The sequence below is a fragment of the Saimiri boliviensis genome, chromosome 2 (genome assembly GCF_048565385.1).
Source record: "Saimiri boliviensis isolate mSaiBol1 chromosome 2, mSaiBol1.pri, whole genome shotgun sequence".
Lineage (NCBI taxonomy): Eukaryota > Metazoa > Chordata > Mammalia > Primates > Cebidae > Saimiri > Saimiri boliviensis.
Genome location: NC_133450.1, coordinates 133,074,248 through 133,089,992, shown reverse-complemented (window position 1 = coordinate 133,089,992; position 15,745 = coordinate 133,074,248). Strand labels below are relative to the sequence as shown.

Below are 15,745 nucleotides of genomic sequence, written 5' to 3'. Positions count from 1 at the left end.
TGAGATTATGTTCCAGTAGAGGTGACACTCAAAACTGATTATTGTCGTGATTAATATCTTATATTTTACACTGATTAATATTTTAATGCTAACATTAATCAATGCAATATTAATATTAATACTTAATATATTAAATTTGATAATAGAATCAAACTCATGTTATAAATAATTTTGCTAAACTATGTGTGTCATTATTGGTCTTCTGAGCAGAAATACCCAGTAGTGGCTTAAGTTTGCATGCATTTGTGGAAGAAGGGCATCAACCCTTTTGAGCGAAAATGCGTGGAGGGTAAATGAGGCTGGGGAGGCTGATGGCATAAGATGGAAGCCTGTCCCCGAGTGAAGGAGAGAGGGAAGGAGGATTGAGTGGAAATTTCCTATATTCCTGTACTGTGCTAAGAAAGTCCAGAATATCACTGAGTCTTCTGCAAGTCAAAGCTGCCCCTCAGGAAACTGCCATGACCCCCAGCAGTGGTTCTGGCTCAGATGAGTGCAGAGCTCACTCTGTTCCTGAGAATGGAGCACAGGACATGGGCTTCGACATGAGCCATGTCATGCACATCAGAGAGCAGCAGCCAGATGCATGATCCAAGCACATAACTCTGCCTGCAGGTGGAGGGAGAAAGGTGCATTGTCAGAGCTAACACGCTGTGGATGTTTATACAGGATGAACGGTTTTTCTTAATTTATTGGAAGACATATGAAAATGCGTGCAGACTGCAAACAATTGTAATTTTCACATTCATCTGTTCCAGGATGTCCTGTAGAATTATTTCTTTATTGTGCAGGACATCCTGGAAACACAGTTGCAATTTTCATGGGTACATATACACACACATATACATAAATCTTGGTAAACATTATAAAGTTGATTCTAATATGTATGTGCAAAATGATCACTTTCAAACAAATTGTGACAACAGAAACCAGATATATCTTTCCACTGGAAATAACTTTAAATCACAGTGAAATTTCTTAAACATGATTTTAAAATGTTTGGCATCAAGTAATAAGGACAGTGATTGTTGGGAGAGGGAAAGTATACAAAAGGAGCCCGCTGATGAATGCATGCTTATTTTCTTAAGACAGTTTCCAGGCACGTGCTCAAGTGGGATCAGATAGATCTGAAGTTGAGGAAAAGGAGCTGAGATCTCAGACAGGCCAGGAAGTGTGGAGACCACAGAATACACAGAGGATTGCACAACACTGTTCAGAGAGTGAGCCCCACAGATGGCAGGAGGGTGACCCCGGCTTGGTAGAGCGCATATCTGTGTGTGGGAACCAGGGCAATTTGTACATGAGAACACACCCTATTAGAGAGGCTTTTCTCAAAACCTAAAACTATGGAAAAATAAATGAAATAATTGCTTAGTTTAACATACACCGAAATATATCTTGATAAAGCCAAATAAAAAACAGGTGAATTAACTGCATTAATCGCTAGAAAAGTGTATTTATAAACAATGATAACATCAAAGAGAGTGAACAAATCAATTCCATCATGGCAGTCGGCTTAACAGAAAAATACTTAAAATACTTATGGACCTACTAAAAAAACTTTAAACACAAGCATGAATAAAATTATCTAATTACAGGAGTGGTGGTGTAGGAAGCCCCAAGCTTTCCATTGAAACAACCACATCTGGTAAAAATAAATGTAAATTTCAACCATTCAAAATGAGTGCAAATTATTCTAAGAAAACACAGTAGATAAAACGTATTGATTGATAAAATGTCCTGCTATAGATTGAATGTTTATTACCCCCACAGTGTCTATGTTGGAATAAACCCAACATGATGGTGTTAGGAGATGGGGCCTTTGATAAGTGAATAGATGTTTTGGGGAGATGTTGAGGTGCCATCTTTATAAGTAAGATTAGTGACCTCATGTGTAAATCCAGTTTTCATGCTCCCCTTCCGCCATGTGAGGACAGAGTAGAATGATGCTCCTCTATGAATAATTAATTGGGTCTTCACCAGATATGAATCTCAAAAGCATCTTGATCTTTAACTTCCTAGCCTTGGGAATTCAGAAATACATGTTTATGTTATTTCTGAGCCACCCATTTTATTGAGTTCTCTTATAGCAGCTGAAACAGACTAAAACACTTATGAAGTCTCAGGAAGGGCAGTGAGGGTCCACCATACTTAAGAGACGAGCATGACTCTCTCATTTTCAGCTCAGGATGACAGAGTCTTGCCCTTGAGCTGATCCGACAAGAAAATGGTGCTTCCTCTCCCCCATATCTCCGTTGAGGCCATGGTGTCAGATCTCCATGGTGGAGAATAAATTACAGTCTGTGATGTGATGGGTGTGTATCTCCTCCAAGCTTCACTTACAAGATAGAGTTTCCATGCCATGCATTATAGACGAAAAACAGAGGGACTCCATTGATTCTCACCCCTGATCACTCGTATAGCAGAGCTGCTGGGGAGCTTCCAGCGAGAGGCACAGTGAGAGTGTATGAGTCCACTATTCCCATACAGTGTTGTGCCCTTGAAGTAGGACTGTCACACTGAGAATCATGAATAACTTTGTGTGTACCATGGCATAGGCTATTGTGTTTTTACAGTTAAAGAGACAGGGCATAAAAACAGAGATACAGAACTCTAAATTTTGAGACTTTATTTGCAGTCAAATTGGATAATTTCTACCTTAAAGTTCTCCTTATGCACACAGTGTATTTTTATTGTAAGTAATTAACGAAAAGCTCACAGCTCCATCAGAGCAATAAAACACTTGGTTTAGAAGAGAGAATGAGAAATAGCATAACTTAAGAATAATCAGCTGGACACTGTGCCATGTGCCTGTATTTTCAACTAGTCAGGATATTAATGTGGGAAGATTACTTCGGCCCAGGATTTCATGGTCAGCCTGCAAAATATTGCTAGACCCATTTTCTCAAAAAAGAAAATAACATTCTGGGTCATGAAAAACCTCAAAAACTGCCCCTCAAAATAGGAACAAATGTAATTGCATTAGACTGTGGATCCATTTTTGACACAAAACAGTGACACTATGCCAGTAATGAGTACAGAATAACATCCAGTTGTTATTTGAAGAAATACAGACTCTCAGAGATATCAGGAAGAGGCTTTCTAAGGCAACACTGCCAGATGACTCTTTTCCATTGACATTGTGTGGATATCCAGGAATGCACCTGTGAATAGTGACATCATGTCTCTCATACTATAAAGTAAAAAGACATTACTACCCATCTAACAATGGATTAATGAGAATATACCAGAAACTCAAAAAACTCTATAAGAAAAGAAAATCTAGTTATCTGAATAAAAAGTGGACAATAATTATTTCTCAAAATAAGACTTTCAAATTGAAAACAGGCATATAAAAATGCACTGTACCACAATGATCATCAGAAAAATGCAAAACAAAACTATAATGAAATATCATCCCATCTGATTTTAAAATGACATTCATCCTAAAACCAGGCAATAACATGCTGGAGAGGATATGGAGAAATGGGAACATTTATAGTATTGGTGGGCATTTAAATGAGTACAACCACTGTAAAGAACAGCTTAGCATTTCCTCAAAGCTTGATAATAGAGTTACCATATAATCCATCAATCCTTCTGTTGATCTATACCCCCAAAAAGAATTTTTTGCACTATTGTATCTGTTATAATGCTGTTCATAGTATTCAAAATTTGAAAGCAGCATAAATGCCCTTTAACAGATAAACAGATAAATAAAATGTGGTACATATAGTATATGGATTACTATTATGCCATAAACAGAATGAGATTTTGTCATTTGTAACAACATAGATGAAACTGGAGTTCATTATATTAACTGAAATAAGCCTTCTGCATATGGCTAGCCAGTTTTCCCAACATCGTTTATTAAATATGGATCTTTCCCCATTGCTTGTTTTTGTCAGATTTGTCAAATATCAGATGGTAGTAGATGTTTGGTGTTATTTCTGAGGCCTCTGTTCTGTTCCATTGGTCTATATATCTGTTTTTGTACCAGTACCATGCTGTTTTTGTTACTGTAGCCTTGTAGTATAGTTTGAAGTCAGGTAGAGTGATGCCTCCAGCTTTGTTCTTTTTTCTTAATATTGTCTTGGATATGTGGGCTCTTTTTTGGTTCCACATGAAATTTAAGGTAGTTTTTTTTTCCCCCAGTTCTGTTAAGAAAGTCAGTGGTAGCTTGACTGGGGTAGCACTGAATGTATACGTTCCTTTGAGCAGTATAGCCATTTCCACAATATTGATTCTTCCTATCCATGAGCATGGAATGTGTTTCCATTTGTGTGTGTCCTCTTATTTTCTTGAGCAGTGGTTTGTAGTTCTCCTGGAAGAGGTCCGTCACATACCATGCAAGTTGTATTCCTAGGTATTTTATTCTCTTTGTAGCAATTGTAAATGGGTGTTCACTCATGATTTTACACTCTGTTTGTCTGGATCCCTTCCTTACACATTATACAAAAATTAACTCGAGATGGATTAAAAAGTTAAAAGCCGAAATTGTCAAGTGGGATCTAATTAAACTAAAAAGATTCTGCACAGTAAAAGAAACTATCATCAGAGTGAGCAGGCAACTTACAGAATGGGAGAAAATATTTCAATCTATCCATCTGAGAAAATGCTAATTTCCAGAATCTACAAAGAACTTAAACAAATTTGTAAAAACACCAAAAACTCCACTAAAAATGGGTGAAGGACAGGAGCAGACACTGCTCAGAACGAGACATTTCTTCAGCCAACAAATATAACTTAAAAAGCTCATCATCAATGGTCATTAGAGAAATACAAACCAAAACTACATTGGGATACCATCTCATGCCAGTTATAATGATGATCATTAAAAAGTCAGAAAACAGCCAGGCATGGTGGCTCACGCTTGTAATCCCCGCACTTTGAGAGGCTGAGGCAGGCGGATCACTAGGTCAAGAGATCAAGATCATCCTGGCCAACATGGTGAAATCCCATCTCTATTAAAAAATACAAAAAAAATAGCTGGGCGCTATGGTGTGTGCCTGTAGTCTCAGCTACTCTGGACGCTGAGGCAGGAGAATTGCTTGAACCCAGGAGGCGGAGATTGCAGTGAGACAAGATTGTGCCCAGCACCTGGCGACAAAGCAAAACTCCATCTCAAAAAAAAAAAAAAAAAAAAAAAAAAAAAAAAAAAAAAGAAAGCAACAGATCCTGGGGAGGATGTGGAGACATAGGAAGGTGTTTACACTGTTGGTGGGAGTGTAAATTAGTTCAACAATTGTGCCTTTTTGTGGAACATCATCAAATGGAGTCCAGTGCTGACATGTAGTTCCTTTATTCTTTAATCTTATTGACCACACTATTTCCAAAGCTACTTGGTACCTCCCTGGATTTCACACATTTGTAATGACATTAGATATTTTCTGTACTGTCTGCATTCCATCCTGGAATTCCTAATTACCTATTTTTTAAATTTCTTATGAATTCAGATTGTATTAGGGTTCTTTAGAGGGACAGAACTAAAAGGAGATAGATGATAGATAGGCAGGTAGGTAGATAGATAGATAGAGAGAGAGACAGAGAGATAGAGAGAGATATATACACATTATATATGAAGTTTATAAAAAAGTGTTAAGCCACACTGTCACAAGGCCCCACAATAGGCCATCTGCAAACTGAGGAGCAAGGAAGCCAGTCCAAGTCCCAAAGCTGAAGAACTTGGAGTCTGATGTTTGAGATGAGGAAGCATCCAGCACGGGAGAAAGATGTGTCCTGGGAGGCTAAGCCAGTCTAACCTTTTCATGTTTTTCTGTTTGCTGTTTATTCTGGTCACACTGGCAGCTGATTAGATTGTGTCACCCAGATTAAGGGTGTGTCTGCCTTTTTCAGTCCCCTGGCTCAAAGGTTAATCTCCTTTAGTAACACCCTCACAGACACACCCTGGATCAATACTTTGCATCCTTCAATCTGATCAACTTGACACTCAGTATTTACCATTACAAGTCCACCTTTTTCGACTTTAACCCATACACATCTCCTGATATTATACATAATCTTCAAATAAAGACAATAATAAAGTCATTATTACACTTAACATACTATAATTATTCTTCATATAAGCAGAAATGCACCAATTCCCAGTCTAAATGCTATTGCATGTGGTCCACTCTCTCAAGGACACAGCCATGACCATCCTATGACTTGGTGTCTGGAAGACTCATGCACTTTTAATTTCACCTTCAATGTTAGACTCCACTTTATCACATGCAGACAGAGCAGAGTATTTTAAGACATTGATGTGTTAGGCTGAAAAATTCAACAGTACCTAAAAGTTGCCTTCACACCACATCCAGTTTTTACTGAATAAGGATCTGCCGTCCCCTAGGGAGGAGCTATGGTGGACGGGCTGCACTGATAGTGGTTATGGAAATTGATCCATTGTGGCAAATGGAAGCATTATGTTCTTTTATAAGAACAAATTGTATTCTATTTTGTATATATAACATTTTCTTTATCCATTTTTCTATCTACTAACACTCAGATAGTTTTCACTTCTTAGCTGTTATGAATAGTGTTTCAATAAACATAGGGTACAGGCACTTTATAAGGTGGTGATTTCATCTCCTTTGGGTATATTCCAAGAAACAGGATTTCTGGTCATGTAATACTTCCAGTTTTAATTCATTTAAGAGCCTTTATACTGCTTCCTGTAACTGTCGAAATGTAGAATGATATGGCCATCATGAAAAACAGTTTCAGTTTTGAGGTATGATCTATAGACCAATAATGTGTTTCTCAGTGAGATTCCTAATAAATATGATAGAAAACAAGGAAAGTTTCTCACCTCAAAGCAAGGATGGATTATAAATTTGCCTCTTATTTCCTTAAAAGCAAATGATTGGAAGCATGCATGATGAAGGTTGTTGGCAGGTTTTAGAATGATCTCATTAGAGGAGAATGTGTTGGATAATACTGTTGGGTGTTCAGTCACAGATATACGGCTACTAAACGTGAAACCAAGAAGTCAAGAGAGGATCTAGAACATGTCCAAGTGAAGAAACAGGATATTATCAAAGGCACCTATTGTTCCATCACAAGGGTGATAAACTTTTGAAACCAATAAAGTGTAAATGAACATTAAGTGATAAAGTTACCACGTTTACATGAAGTTTGTTTACTATGACAAGGGCTTCTACAGATTACTCACATACAAATATGCACAAAGTATTTTTGCAAACATAGATGTCTAGAGGATAATCCTCTTAGAGAAACTTTCAGGTTACATAAATCTGTGTTAGTTCTGGATCTCATGGGAAAGTCTTTTTGAAGACTGATCTGTTTTTCAAGCAGGGAAATCATCTCTGTTGGAGTGGGCTTCCAATTGTGTAGATTTCTTAACTGCTTCTTGAGTTGTAGACATGAACCAAAAAATTGACTAACTGGAATTTCATGGCTGTGTTGTTAAAAATTTCTTACGAGGTTTCTTTCAATGATTTGAGACCAGTTATCCTGATATATTTTTATCCAGTAGATAAATTTTCACAAGAATTCAGGAAACCACTTCTCAGGTGCTTTATTTTAAAAGACTAGCTTCTCGGGCAAAGAGACTTCTGTGTAAACATGACAAGCTCATTTCTTCTGCAAATAATTAAGTTTGAGACCTCACTGCCAAGAATCATAGAAATTTTACACTCCAATTTACTGAAAATAGTGACTCTCGAATTTAATATTGATTGGCATTGACAAAAATGTCTCATATTCAGATGTGTTCTATGTTGCTGGCCCAACATATCAGTGAGCTGATCCTCCATTAGCTCCGTCTGTCTGTAGCACTGAGTTGATTGACCATCCTCAGAGCCATCCATGAAGGACAGTCCTGAGGTTCATGGGATTCTCGTAGACACTCAGGTGAACAGAAGAAAGAAACAGGATTGAGGGCTGCCAGCCATGTCCACAACACTGGGAATAATTACCGTCTAAGTATAAAGGTCTACATCATTCAGAATTCTCTGCATGACAGGCTGACACAAAGAAATCTAACCTCACACAGGCTCCTCAGCAGCCCTTACAGTTCTTTCAGGGAAGAAATAATCTCCACGTTAAGTGAGTCATTAAAGCTGCTCTGAGCTACAGTAAAGGGAATGGGGCCCAGACTTGTCTGAGTTCAATGTGTTGTTATGCTCAGCTGCTGCTCAAATATGTAGTGAGTATGGATAATTTAAATGAGCCTGGCTGTTTTGTTTGCTATATGAAAATCTGAACCAAATAAACATAAAGGGTGTGTCTGGACTAGCATGAGGGTGAGAGATACTGGGAGACCCACCCCCCATACTCTCATCACCCTTTTCCTCCAGGAACCCCCAGGTTCTCAGGGCGGGAATCCACATAGATCTCTGAATGGCTCAATCACCAGGAGACCGAATCTCTGATAAATATACCCAGACCTTCTTTAGAAAGACAAGCCAGGGGAAGGGCATTTCTTGATCCTCCTCTCTGTGGAGAAAGGTAATCCATCCCCTTACAAGCCCATACCAGCAGCCTAACTTTATCATGAAAATGAGTAAAATTAGACAATAGGGGCACATTTAAGAAAATTTTACTTTGATATTTCGACCAGAAGAGAACAAAAATCAGCTTCCCACCTGGAGACTTCTTGTATATGGCACAGCCCAGAGAAAGAAGACCACAACAGCATTAAAATGTGACTGTAAGCACATGGAATGCTTCTGTGTTCCACATTACATTCTCACCAGGTTAGTCATTATGGATTAAATATGAGAGTGTGCCAATGCACAAACTGTATCTGAGGAAGAAAATTAAAAAAATAAATGTTAAGGAAAATAGACAAATTTGAAGCTGCTGACACCAGTAACTTTAGTAACAATAAACTGATTTCACCCTCATTGGCTCAGATTTCATTTTCATGGGGCATCTGCAGGATTCCAAAGTGAGAATAGGTGAATTCAGTGTGCGTGCTTCCCAAGGACATTCTGGTTTTTTTACATCTGTTTGAAGAAAGTAGACACATACTCAGACTTACTGTCGGTGTAGGGAGTGCTTCTCATGAGATGGATACCAGAAAAAGAGGCAAACATGGGACCAATTAATGTAAAAATTAGCTGCAACGTGTATGTGTGTGTGTGCGTGTGCCCCTGCACTTGTAGGTACAAGGATCAACTCTCAGGTGCAAGAATCAACTGCAGGACCCTAAAGGAAATAAGACTCTCCCCCAGAACCCTGAAGAGTTTTTGGATTCACCATGTCTCCAGCAATTCGGTGCCTCTTGAGCTCTAGGAAAGGTATCCCTGGTGATGTATGAGATCTTTTCTTAGGGTTACCCTGCATTATTTTCTGGGTTTCCTAAGGCCAATTCAGTATTTCAAAGGATGGTGTGTGAAGCATATGGTGTCACTAAAGGAGAATTCTGGGCCTGGGCACAGACACTTTATACTGGGCTAGAGACACTGGTAGGAATATGCCGTGTCACCTCCTTGCAGGATGGGAGCTGGGCTGCAAGGGGGCGCTCGGGACACACCCAGCACAGGCTCCTGCCCCAGAGCAGGTGCACAGGACAGGAGGCTGGGGAGGGGTTCCTCTCAGGTCCTGGAACTTCCTTTAAAAATATCTAAAATAAGTATTTCACAAGGACTGCTGATGTCCATATAAATATCCTGTTCAATTGTGAATATTTGTCAAACTGGATGTTGTAATGAGACCCACTTTCACAAAGGCGATCTCAAACTCTGCTAGACGACTTAATAATAAGAAGTTGGAGGTCAGGAAGAGAGTCTTTCTTATTTATAAGTGCCACTTTGGAATAACACACTCATTCCCAAAATAACACATTCGCATATCAAGGTCTAGAAATGGTTCAAGTTGCCCCTGAGACACTCAAATGTGGGTTCAAAGCGAGGTGCGTGTCCTGCGGGAGCCTGTTCCCCAGTGGTGGAAGTTCTGTAAACGCAGTGTTCTGGGATGTGTCAGGGACACATGGCTTCTCACAGGATTACAGCTTGAACCCTCAGCTTCTACAATTGTGTCGTCCATGTGTCATCGACTTGCTCTTTCTCTTACTGGGTCAGGAATTGTACTATTAAATAGCATCCTTCATGAATATGCAAATAACTGAGGTGAATATAGAGATCTTTGTGTCCTGAGAGCATCACCCAACAACCACACCCCTCCTCGGAGAAGCCCCAGAGCACAGCTCCTCACCAAGGTCTGGACCTGGAGGATCGTCTTCTTGGTGGCAGCGGCTACAGGTTTGGGGCTCCCCACTCCCAGGGCTGAGGGAGAAATCAGTCCAGTAAAGAGAAACTTCACCCACTCCTGTCTCCTCTCCACAGCTGTCCACTCCCAGGTGCAGCTGGTGCAGTCTGGGCCAGAGCTGAAGCAACCTGGGGCATCAGTAAGGGTCTCCTGCAAGGCTTCTGGTTACACCTTCAACAGCTATGCTATCAACTGGGTGCGACAGGTCCCTGGACAAGGGCTTGAGGGGATGGGATGGATCAACACCAACACCGGGAAGCCACCGTATGCCCAGGGCTTCACAGGACAATTTGTCTTCTCCATGGACACCTCGGTCAGCACAGCATATCTGCAGATCGGCAGCCTGAAGCCTGAGGACAGGGCCGTGTATTACTGTGCGAGAGACACAGTGTGACAACCCACATCCTGAGAGTGTCAGAAACCCTGAGAGAGGAGGCTGCTTTGTTGAGCTGAGGCCATGCTACAGGAGTTTCCTTAACTTCCATATTATCTCATTTAGCATTGACTTCCCCTTTTATATTAGCCAAGAATGTGGGATATGTGGTTGCTCCTAAGAGATCTGTAACTTGCCCATTCTTACGGGTATTCCAGAATATGTGAGAAGCCACTTTGTTTGCAAAGCATCCCAAAGTCACGCCCTGTTCCAGACATATGTGTGCCCATTTCCTGGTCTTCGGTTAGCTGACAAGCATTTATCAGTACACCTGGGCTAATTTCACATCAGGTAGAGGAATGTGTTCTAAAGGAAAGCTAACGTTGTAACAGCAATTCCTGCTTAATAACCTTCAGCTTCATTGTTGTGTGATCCATTAATTAATTATGTTAGTTCAAGGTTCACAATAGGAGTTTGTAATAAATATGAGGGATGAATAGAAGTTCCCCTAATCAAAATAAAACACTTGTGAACACTACCTTGGTATTCAGCTGTGTCTTCACCCTTCACACTGTTCACCACAAAGTAACTTTCACCTCTCCTGGAAGTTGGGTTTGTTTTCAAATTAGTTTTTTTTTTAATTTTAATATCTCAAGAATATTGTATATGACTATTTTAGCAGAAAGTGAATTATGGGAATGTGAACTAACCAACTGAAAATAAATTCACAACTAATTAAACAAGATACCAGAATGTGATTGGCTGCAGGCTTTGTTAATTCAGCAGTTAGCATACCCAGGCTTTAAATGCACATCTGCTTGTTACCTTCATGGGACAGTCAACTCCCATTATGTGAGAAACAGTGATGGCATTCCCAACGGTCATGCATAGTTATGAAAATAGACTGGGTGAAGTGAGGGGTTGTTTAAATTCCTCTGAAGTACAGCATCAACTCAGCAAACCCCCTCCTTCCCTCTGTGACTAGAGCTACCTCAGGGTGGGCAACAGAACATGTCTTTGTAAAATAAAAAGGAAAGATAAATTGATAGATAACTGACTTTGACATTTCAGATAATAATATTTTCAAAACCAAAATTTAATTAACCGAGATTGTTACCTACATCTTCACTGAAAAGTTCCTAGTTTTGTTGATTTCCATCAACACTCCAAGTGTTCAAATCTGGGCATCCAAGAGAGTCTGGGGAATAAAGCACACTGAGGGCAGTGAAACTGGTGTGTATTAAACACTTCCTTACTCAGGAGGACTCAGTACGCCCTGGCACATGGCTGCTTCTCCGAGTGACTCACAAGGACTCCAGGACTCTGCATCCTCCTCAAACATCTATCTCCCACTTGCCCTAAGTTCACGCTCTTAGTCTGTGCTCTGAACTCTTCACAGAGGTGGAAATGGGTTTTCAGATGGAACTTCCTTCTCACATCAACATGGAATTTACTATTTTATTTAATGAGCACTCTTTCCATAATGGTTGATTTATTTTGGTCTCTATTACTGGTGATTTTCAAAGGAATCTCACTTGAATCTTTAACTCTTTTGCATTTTGTCTCCAGGACAATATTGGGAAGTTTTATCTCTAACGTTAAAACATGATCTAGTGACCTGACACATTTGTAGTAAACAATACCTACAAATTCAGAAGCTCTTCATTTTTATTCCTATGAACCATAATTCTTTCTATTATGTGTATGATCATATCCTAGCATCCCTCTACATATCTGCATATAGGTCTACAAGCCTATGAATTGTTTTCTGTTAATAAAGTGTATCTCGATTCCCTTCAAAGTTCATAATTCTCCTGAGCAAGGAGCCAGAGGAGAAAGGTCTTTCTGGATCTGTTCAAACAAAAGGCCCAGAGACCATCTGGAAGGTAAGGAGCTCTCCTGGCTCTGGATGTTAAGTCTGTCTCTTCTTCTCTGGTGTTTCACAGAAGGTCAGCTTGTTTGTTCTGCTCCTAAGAAGAGAGCTCAGATTTGTCCTGATTTTAAGACACACCCAACTTCTGATGACTCTCCTGTTACCCACATCCATAGAGATAGTTTGTTTATTATATAATTCATTGAACTAATGTCAAATGTCCATGCTGCAATACGGCACACCTTAGGGTATGTCCTTGCAATTCAATGGAGAAGAAAGTCTTTCAGAGACAGATGGCTCTGAATTGGTAAATATGTGTTTGAGAGCTCTGGGCTTAAGTGTCATTGTTCAGCCATATTTCACAGGTGTGACCTGTCAGGGAATTACCAGGGTTCCCTGTGCTCTCAGAGGGGAGGGCTCACAGTTATTCTTTCTGAATCCTAGGAAAGGTAACTGCACTAATCTTAGTGATGAGACTATCCTCCAGTGCTGATCTATTACAGGGTTTTTGTCTTAAATTGTCATTGCAATCCCCAATCTACATCTTTTCACACAGATGTGTTTAGAGGTCAGGCCATATCTTCAGGGTCATTTAAGGGTAGAACAGTATTGACCCTATTCCACAATCTGTCTTGATCCATGATCACACTCATCTCCCAGACCAGCTCCTTCAGCACATCTCCCTACCTGGAAGAAGAGGACTCTGGGTTTGGGGAGGGGAGGCCCCAGGAAGACATCTGAGTTCTCAGAGGTCACAGCCAGCATCCTCCTCCCAGGGAGAGCCTGAAAAGCTGGGGCCTCCTCATCACTTTTCACTGCTCCAAAGGCACCACCCACATGCAAATCCTCACTTAGGCACCCACAGGAAACCACCATATGTTTCCTTAAATTCAGGGTCCCGCTCACATGGGAAATGCTTCCTGAGAGTCATGGATCTCACGTGCAAGAGCATGAAACACCTGTGGTTCTTCCTCCTCCTGGTGGCCGCTCCCAGACGTGAGTGTCTGAGGGGTGCACATATGAATTTATGGGGGCTGCCTCTGAGCCCAGGGCTCACCGTGTGTCTCTCTGTTCACAGGGGTCCTGTCCCAGGTGCAGCTGCAGGAGTCGGGCCCAGGACTGGTGAAGCCTTCGGATACCTTGTCCCTCACCTGTGCTGTCTCTGGTTACTCCATCAGCAGTGGTTACTGGTGGAGCTGGATCCGCCAGCCTCCAGGGAAGGCCCTGGAGTGGATTGGGAGCATCTATTATAGTGGGAGCGCCTACTACAACCCGTCCCTCAAGAGTCGAGTCACCATATCAACAGACATGTCCAAGAACCAGTTCTCCCTGAGGATGAGCTCTGTCACTGCCGCAGACACGGCCGTGTATTACTGTGCGAGACACAGTGAGGGGAGGTGAGTGTGAGCCCAGACACAAACCTCCCATCAGCGGGGCGGCGGGGCGGGCGCAGGTTCTGCTCAGGACCAGCAGGGGGCGCGCGGGGCCCGCAGAGCCCGAGGCGGGTCTGGAGCAGGTGCAGGGAGGGCGGGGCTTCCTCGTGGGCTCAGTGGGCTCCCTCCCCGCCAACACCTGAGCTGTGTCCAGGGCTCCTTTCTTTATTATCTGTGGTTCTGCTTCCTCACATCCTTGTGCCAGCAAAGAAAGGAGGAAGACAAATTTTCTGTTAACTGTTGAGGTTTCACCGTTTACTAGAGACTTTCCTGCATGCTCCTGAATGGCTCATTTCATCGTCTTTTTATATATACGACGGATTCTCACCATCTCTTGATCTGTGTCATCAGCCAAATTGTGCCTTATTTGCTGAAACCTTAAATCCGATGGATCTATATTGGAGAGAGGAATTTCAATTATATAATTAAGGTTAAATGTGGTCCTAAATGTGAGATCCTAATGCAATAGACCTGTTGTCTTTATAAGAAGAGGCAGAGACACCAGAGACCTCTCACTTCTCACGTGCACACAGAGACGGGCCATGTGGAGACATGGTGCACTAGAAGGTGGCCCTGTGCAGCCAGGAAGAAGCCTCACCAAGGACCAACCCTAACGCACCTTGATCTTGGACATTCAGACTGTGCAATTGTAAGAAAATCAATATTTGTAGTTTGAGCCACCCACTCCTGTTATCTTCTTATGAAGCCCCATACATACTAATCCCACACAACTCTCTTATCTCTGTACCCTGTGGGGAGGAGCAGCCATCTGAGGCCAGGCACATCTCTCAGATTTCCATTTGAAGTAGACAAAAATAGTAGCTCTCATATAAAAACGTGTCATGGCCCCGTCGGCCATTTTTGGGCAAGGTCTCTGAAACTCTCCCTGGGTTCTGTGCCATAAAAGTTGTCCTTCATCTTTTGTCTGGACGTAACAAGTGGATAATGAGTACCAGCTGGATGGAGACCAACCACTGACCATTTCTGCTGTCTCCTAAGTATGGCACAGAGGACCACACCAACATCACCATTGTTCAACTTCCTCAAACAATAGAAATAATCCCTAAAAGTATAATCTATTTCTTCAACTTTCTAAAATTGCACCGAATCTCTTCCTAAATGAAGAGCTACATGGGGTCTGAGTTTTTCCCTGCCTCCCAGACTTCTCCAAATACCAACGACAAAATAGACTTTAAATAAAATTTGGTTCTCAATGCCCCCAACCTCACATCACTTTCTAATATCCATATCCTGCATCCATCCTTCTGTGGACACCCCCCATCAGGCTTCCCAGGAATTACCAGAAGCTGGCATCAGCTTCTGAGCTGAAGCCACAGGTTACACACAGATGTGATTTCAGTTACACTGCAGGACCATACCTGTGTTCTGAGAGGTTCAGGCACCTGCTGATCTCAGTCATTCTCTAATAAATTGCACACCTTTTATTGGTGAAGTTCCAGATGGCCCCATCAGCTGCAGAGCAGTGGAGTAAACAGGTGGGTCAGTCAGGCAGAAGTCAGACAATGGGATGGGTAAGCGGATCACTTCTATTGTGACTAAGGTTTCCAGTGGATTTTAACGGAATAAAATAATATGAACAACAGAAGGAGAGAAAAGAAGACTGGCTCTTGAAGGTACTTAAGGTCTAGTAACTTTATTTGGGGGCCAGTGAAAGACACTTTTAAAGGGAAAGCTCTAAAGCACATACAGCAGCTGAAGGCATGGCCACGGTGCACAGGAAGGCTGAGGAGACCGACGGTAGGGTACTTTCCTCCAAGATGTTCCTGGGTGTGCGACGGTTGGACTCCTCATGCATATGAAATAAGAGCTGGA

General features: G+C 41.5%; 2 gene segments (V, D, J or C); both read left to right on the top strand.

The window, feature by feature from the left end:
- LOC101042584 (immunoglobulin heavy variable 7-4-1-like) overlaps positions 1 to 10,684 on the top strand; it is a 50,570-nt gene extending 39,886 nt beyond the window's left edge. The window contains 1 exon segment of the V gene segment in view: positions 10,311 to 10,684. Coding sequence covers positions 10,311 to 10,627 — 317 coding nt within the window.
- A 2,683-nt stretch (positions 10,685 to 13,367) lies between these two features.
- LOC120363020 (immunoglobulin heavy variable 4-38-2-like) lies at positions 13,368 to 13,912 on the top strand. The segment is given in 2 exon segments: positions 13,368 to 13,475; positions 13,558 to 13,912. Coding segments are annotated over 2 exon segments (390 nt in total).
- Positions 13,913 to 15,745: the final 1,833 nt, after the last annotated feature.